Genomic DNA, 7,333 nt, shown 5'->3' with positions numbered 1-7,333 from the left:
GCTGTGTGGTTGGTGGTCACCCTGGGCCTAGCCATTATGAGTCAGGTACCGCAGTTCATGCCCAGCCACATCCGTCCCGCAGAGTTTCCCACTGTAACGCGCCAAAACCAGAACTTTGAGCTCAGGAAGAGCTCAGCAGCTAGGCTGCGCTAGGACGCACGCGCATTCTCTGTAGTAGCGATCTCCGTGCTCTTCAGCGCGCTATTCTCCCACGTCCCCTAAGTACCCTTGGACCTCAAAAGTTCCAGGTCTTGTGGCCGCGCCCACCTGACCCGTGGTCACTGGTCCGGACGTGGTCTTTGCGGAGCGCCAGTAGCCAGTCTGAGTGCCGGTTCCGGCCTTGAGCAGGCTTTGCTACCCCATGGGGGAGAGAGTGAGGAGGGGGCCACGTGGGGGGCCGCTCCCTCGCGGAGCCACTACCGCATCTTCTCAGCAAGTTCCTCACCCGCCAGCAGACTCCGCCCAACTTCTATGGCTACCCTGCCGCCACTTGGAGCGTCTCCCAGCTCCAGAGGCTCTTGAGCCCTCGAAAACCCGCGCTTACCACCCTCAGAGCTCCCGGGGGAAGGTGGCCAGGGACCCCGAGTCTGGGCAGCCGAGACGGGGGCCTTTTCGGGGACCTCTTCCCACCTCCTTCCTTCCCTTCACAGACAGCAGCTTTCGCCCCCTTGAGCGAGCCCGCAGCGTCCCAAGAGAGCGCTCGGAGAGCGCGCCTTGGGTCTAGGCCTCTCCCGGGAGGGGCCAGGGGCGCCCGTGAGCAGCTGCCAGAGGGGACCTGTTTGCTGGCCGCTTTGGAGGTGGAGTGGGTTGGCGCCCGAAAAGCCTAAGAGAAAATGTTGGGCTATTTTTACCCTCTCTTTTGAAAAGGAACCACTTTGGGAGGGGGAAATAAGGCCCAGCATCAACATAAACAACCTCACAAAGAAGCCAAGAAAAGCGAAGCCAAAAGAAGCAAGCGCAACACTGTTACAAAACTGTCTGGTTTTGTAACAATTTCCCCTCTGCGGGCCAATGAGCTGCGTGGCGGCGCGTCACATGGTGCCGTTTTATATAACACTTTGCTGAGACAAGACAGTTATTAGGCGGCGCGGGGCGGCAGGCATGGAGCTCTTGGAGGCGCGGCAAAGCCCAGCACGCGGCGGCAAGGTGCCTGGAGCGGCCGCAGCAGCCACTGGAATTGCCCCGATTCCTTTCAGTCGCCGCCCTCTGCTCCAAGTCCCCGGCCCCTAGACGCCTTGCCCCGTGCCTGCCCCTCTCCTCATGGATTCACTGGAGACTGGACAGATGCTGAGCTTGCCCGCCGAGCTTGGCAGCAACAACTTAGAGCTGACAGACGCAGCAGCATCAGCAGCCCGCGTAAACGCGAGTCCCCACCCGGAAGCGGCTGCTGGGGGCGCCACGACGCAAACGACAAGGGAGGCAGAGCTCGAGCAGGCGCAGTCTCCGTGGGCTTCGACGCCGGAGTGCAAAGTCCTTCTCTCCCGTGCGGACGCGTTGGCGTCTGGGGGGCGCCTCCGGGAAGCCCTCGAGGTATATCGTCAGCTCTTGGAGCGGCAGCAGTTGGCGGCTGAGCAGCTCGAGCAGCTGGTGCGCTACCTGGTGGAGAACGTCCTACAGGGCAAGGGGCTGGCGCAGACGTTTTCAGACGGCGACGGTGCGTCGGGCTTCAGGATGGCGGCTGCAGAGGCAGGGACGACCGAGGCAACTGAGGTGTGGGACGGCTTCAAGTGCCGAAAGTGCCATGGGTTTCTGTCAGATCCCGTGTCCTTGTCGTGCGGCCACACCTTTTGCAAACTGTGCCTGGAACGCGGGCGCGCGGCCGACCGGTGCTGTGTACTGTGCGGGGTCCAGCTCTCCGCGTGGTTCGCGGCCACCGGGTGGGCACGAGGCACCCGGCGGGCTGGGCTCCAGTCACAGTCGCCTCCTCCACCACCTCCGCCGCCGCCGCCGCCGCTGCGGGTCAACGTGGTGCTCAGCGGCCTCCTGGGCAAGTTGTTCCCGGGTCCGGCGCGGGCGTCGAAACTCCGGCACGAAGGCAACAAGCTGTACCGTGAGCGCCAATTGGAGGCGGCGCTGCTCAAGTATAATGAAGCTGTTCGTCTGGGTGAGGCCAATGCGCAGCCGGCCGGACCAGGACCCCTGCGCGCGGGGCTGGATCGTGAGGAGCCCGGGCTGGGGAGGGAATGGAGGAGAGAGATGGGGGATGCACTATGGCTAAGGGGCGCACGTGGGACCGTGGCGGCGGCAGGCGAGGGCTCTCTGGAGTTTGCCCCCTGACTTTGCCTGGATCACTTTCTCTCTCTCTCTCTCTCTGTGCCTGGTCTATTTCTGTTGCTGTTTTGGTGTGGTGATTTGTTTTCTCTCAGCTTCTGTGCCTCACAGTCTGTTTTTGTCACTCGGGGCACCCTGTTCTCCATCTCTTCGCCGCTGTTTCGCTCTGTTCCGGTCTTGCTAGGGGTCGCCGTCTCAGTTTCTCTCAGTTGCACCTTCTCCCAGTCCGTCTGTGCGCCCAGGCCCTTCTGCCACCTGCCTGCTCCATCCCCGCCTGGAGACGAACTTCGCACCCTGCCTACCCTTGCTGCTTTCCGGGCCGTGGCTGCCGTGGGGTGGGTCCGGTGTGGAATTAGGTCAGGAGAGCACTGGTTGCATAAGGGACGCGAGCGGGCCGGGCGGCCCCTCCTTCGCGCCGGCGGGCGGGCGGGATTGTGTAACAGCTGAGGTAACCGAAGTGGGCCATGCTTCGGAAACCATCCCGCGAGGGGATGGGGGGGCAGAGCGCTCGCGCCCCGCTGCCCTGTGACTCACTGTCACTGCTTCCTATCACACGATCTTCGGCTGAAATAGATCCCCCTCCCCCGTTACCCACAGCCCGCGTCCTCGTCTCGCACCCCTGCCCCGCGAGTCCAGCGGGCCATGGGATCGGGCAGTCGCTCGGGGATCCCGGGGGACCGTGAGGTGGCTCCGGACCAGGGCATGCTTTAGTTGCACCTGACGGTGGCGCCCTGGAGAGGAGCGGGTGGCTCGGCGGCTTTTAGGACAGCGCGGGCGGCCCCACGCCTCTGCTGGGCTCCTACTCCGGCGCCGGAGCCGCGGTCTGGGCGTGGCCCGCCTCCCCGCTCCGGGGCCAGGAAGTGGCCGCCGTGCGGCTGGCTGGGATCGCCTGGCTCGGCCTCCCGCCAGGAGCTCTGGCGGTCGGGCGCGGTGTCTGGCGAAGCGTGTCGCCAGGGAGAAGGCATCGGGACTGACGGACCGGGCTCTGGGATCCGAGGGGGCCCAGGGCCGGCTGGGAAAGGGGGCGGGCTGGAGTCTCCACGTGCTGAATTTCCGCCAGGCTTGCAACAGGTTATGGGAGAGGAAACGAGGACTGACTGAGCAAGACTGCCTGCTGGAGGAGTGGAGGTAGCCCCCCCACCCCTTTCTGCAGCCAGGCAGGGCACTGTGAGCAGCCTGGGGTTGTGCCATGGGAGAGAAGGGAGACGGAGTATTGTGGACTGTTTGCTAACATCTTGTTGGCTGCTATCCAGTGGATTCAGACGCATAGTGACCCCCGTGGCACAGTAGAACTGCCCCATAGAACTGCCCCATAGAGTTTCCTTAGGTTGTAACTTTTGTGGGAGCTGATTGCCAGGTCTTTCCTCCGCAGAGCCGCTGGTTGGGTGGAACTACCAACCTATCGGTTAGCAGCCCAGCTGTTTTGCACCACCAGGGCTTTTTTGTTAACGTCTTAAGAAGAAGCAGTTGGCCTCCAAACAAACTCCTGGCACCGTCCCCCAGCAACAACAAACCCCCAAAACTCTGTTGCAGCAGCAGAAGCTGGAATCCAGCCCTTCAGGAGGAGCTGGGTAGTATGATTGAGATATGTGGAAACCGCTTAAGCCCTAGATCCCCAAGGGAAGTTCCATTCCTTTCACAGAATGGGGCCAGGAAAGCCAAGGGCCAGGAAAGGCCTTTCCTCCCTCCCCTGCTGTTGCGGCCACCACCACTTTTCCCTGGGGATTCTTCCTTGTACCTTTGTTAATCCCTTCAGAACACTTAGGGTGGAAATGTCAAGACAAGTTTCACCCTTTTAAGAAAGGGGTCTCCACAGAAGAGTATCTTTGTCCAGGTCCATCCTCTTTGCTAATCTAAGTACTGTACCTTCCTTCAGAAAAAGGAATCTGTTCCCCACCCTAGCTCCAAAACTTCAAAATCTGGCCAGATAGCAATGACTTACCAACTAGCTGTGTGACCTTGAGCAAATGTCTTCCCCTCTCTGGGTTTGATTTTTCCCATCTGAAAAATGGGTGGATTGAGCCAGATAATCTCTGAAGGCCTGTGCAGTCCTGACATCCTGTGATTCAAAGTGTTGGTGGGAGCTTGCTTTGTTCTAGCCCTTTTCCCAGAATTCTGGTCCACATTCATTCCCGTTTGGTCATTGGTGGTGAGAGGAAGAGGTCTTGGAAATGCATTTCCACTTTCTTCAGGGCAACTTTATATGTGCTGAGCTTTGTAGGCAGAGATGCCACTAAAGTTACCAGTCATCACGCTCAGAAAAACTTAGACTTGTCTTCCCGGTGGCCAAGATGGGGTCATACCTGGCCATCTTCCTCTCCCCACTCCCTGGCCTGTTTGTCTGTTGGTGACACCTCACTCAGAAGCCAGGCTGCCAGGGGCAAGCCACGTGAAACCACGAAGCAGAGTACCAGGGTTTCCTCTGTGTCAAAGTCTTTAATGCACCACTGACATCCCAGACCCTCTAAGCAACTACTTGAGAGGAGGGCGGGGCACAAAAATTACTTGTCTGCAGTCTGGGAAGCTCAGACCCAAATTGGAGTGTGTGATAGGCAAGGTAGTATTAGAACTAGAAATTAAACCTAACCCTTTGGAATCCCCAGTAGAAAGGTCCTAGATAATTTGCCGTTTGCTCAAGATCCATCCTCATATAAGACTAATTAATGGCTAATCCTTGTGCTGGGGGCTGTTAATGAGGGATTTTCTCCTTTTGGCAGCTCCGAATGACCACTTGCTTTATAGCAACCGGTCTCAAATTTATTTCACCTTGGAGTCTCATGAGAATGCACTACATGATGCAGAAATAGCATGTAAGCTCTGCCCAACTGGTTTTAAGGTGAGTGTGGGAAGGGTTGTGCTATAGACAGGAATTGGCAGGAAGGGCCTGCCCTGAGGGTTGGGCACATTAGAACACAGGCAGAGCAGGGCAAAGGCCAGGCATCTCCCAGGATTCCAGGATGCAGAGTGTCACTTTCTGCATCTCTGCCAGGCCTCAGGACTGGCCAGCCACATGTCAATATTTTGTTTAGAAGACTAGATTTGTGCCTGGGCTGTACTACTTGCAAGCAAATGACCATGGAGAAGTAATTTCACTCAGAACCTCTAGTATACTTGTTTGCAAAATGAGGCCATTGCTGTCTACTCTGATCATCTCACAGGGATGTAGTAGGGGTCAAAGTGAGAATGGCCAAGAGGACATTATTCTGCAAACTGTAAAGCTTTCTGGGTCTTGGTGTAGTGCTCTTTCTAGACAATTCCAGGATGCCTTCCTTGGAAAAGCAACTTGACCAAGTCCAGGTCCTTTATCCTTTGTGGGGATCCCATGGGGCTAGATGTGTCTCAGAACCCTGAATGTTTCAGATTTTAGAAAGACCATATATTTAGATAACATACCAAGTGAGTATTGATCACCTTATGATCAAATGCACCTACTCCTCACTTGTTGACATGGCTAGTTACAAAGACCAGGTCGTTCTGCGAAAATCGGCATTATATAAAAATGGAAGATGACCACATCATATTACAAAACAGAGGATGCTTATATCGCTATATAACTGCCAAATTATTTCCTGAGTGCAAAATTACATCATGACATAACTGCCAAACCACTGAGAATCATAGCCAAGCCAAGTTAACCTTAACCATCACAGCCAATGTTACTCTCACCTTCTACCTTGCTGCTTATTACTGACAGACATATGTTGTTAATGTGCTGAACAATTGGATAATAGATTTTTTTAATTGTTATAAATGTGATATGTTGGATAACAAGATAGTTAATGACTGAGGAGTAGATGTACACTAATTTTGTAATAGCAACTTACATAAAAAGTCACACTAAGGTAAAGGCTTTGTTGTTGTTGTTGTTATGTGCCGTCGAGTCGGCCCCGACTCATAGCGACCCCCTCCTTGGGTTTCCGAGGCAGTATCACTACAGAAGTAGGATTGCCCAACCTTCCTTCCGAGGAGTGGCAGGGGTAAAGGCTTTAAGACACCCTATATCAGTTTATGTCAGATTTGCCATCTAATGAGTTTTGAGGTCAAGCTTATGAAAATACTGGATTATCAGAATTTTTGAATTTTGGAGCTTTAAATAAAGCATATACTCTGCCATTAGTGCCAGAGTAAATCTCATGTGTTCTTTCATGAGAAAGTTTTCATGAGTAATGATGGATTCATGCATTCTCTTTCCCAAGGAACACATTCACAATTTAATAAAAGTCACCAATGTCTTAACTCAAAGGAACCTCATTGGGAGAATTTCAGGCCTTGTAATAGTGCAAGTCAGGGAGCTGACTGGGTGTGAGAGGACTTCTCTTGCAACTTCTGATTCTACCCTGTGCCTAGGGGCCAGGGCCTTATGAGAAGAGAAACAGGGCTGAGAGCTAGTGGACCATTTTGGTGAAATGGGAAAAGTGATTTCCCCAGTAAAGGAAGGATTGTAGAAGTATTAACCAGGAGTTTCATTTCTCCTTAGTGCTGGGGTAAGGGAGGGGGTGCTGATGAGTAGGAAACTCTGTGTTTCTTAAGGTTGAGAGAAGATTTGAGCTGATATTATATAATGTAATTCAAAACCACCCTAAATTATATATTTCTCACCGTTTCTTTGTGAAATATCCCTATGCAAGGGTTTTACTTCGTAGCCCTATTTCAGCCATCCAGTCAGGGCTGAGTGGTACTTCTCATATCATGCAGGTCATATAGCTCTAAAGGGGGGTGAACTGGCAGCCCTGAAAGATGGAGTATATGGGTTGCTACTTAGTATGATTAGTGGGATCCCAGAGGCCTCTGAAGTCTTCCAACACTTATCCCCTCCAGCTATCCAGAAGTGTCATTCAAGCCTTACCTCCAGAACCCAAGACCCCAACTCACTGCCATTGAGTTGATTCTGACTCATAGCCACCCAACAGGACAGAGTAGAACTGCCCCATCTTTCTCCAGTGGAGTGGCTGGTGGGTTTGAACTGCCGACTTTTTGGTTATTGTTGTTGTTCCGAGGCGGTATCACTGCGGAAGTAGATTGCCCCATCTTCCTTCCGAGGAGTGGCTGGTGGGTTTGAACC

General features: G+C 54.4%; 1 protein-coding gene across 1 annotated transcript in view; it reads left to right on the top strand.

Moving 5' to 3' along the window:
* The first annotated feature begins 1,260 nt into the window (after positions 1-1,260).
* The window catches only part of LONRF3 (LON peptidase N-terminal domain and ring finger 3), a 45,279-nt gene continuing 39,206 nt past the window's right edge, over positions 1,261-7,333 (top strand). The window contains exons 1-2 of the mRNA XM_007953348.1: positions 1,261-2,104; positions 4,989-5,107. Coding sequence (XP_007951539.1) covers positions 1,261-2,104; positions 4,989-5,107 — 963 coding nt within the window. The remainder of the gene's footprint in view (positions 2,105-4,988; positions 5,108-7,333) is intronic.

This window comes from Orycteropus afer, unplaced genomic scaffold, assembly GCF_000298275.1.
Source record: "Orycteropus afer afer isolate SDZICR_OR568_19922 unplaced genomic scaffold, OryAfe1.0 scaffold00387, whole genome shotgun sequence".
NCBI lineage: Eukaryota > Metazoa > Chordata > Mammalia > Tubulidentata > Orycteropodidae > Orycteropus > Orycteropus afer.
This window is presented reverse-complemented; position numbering and strand designations above follow the sequence as displayed.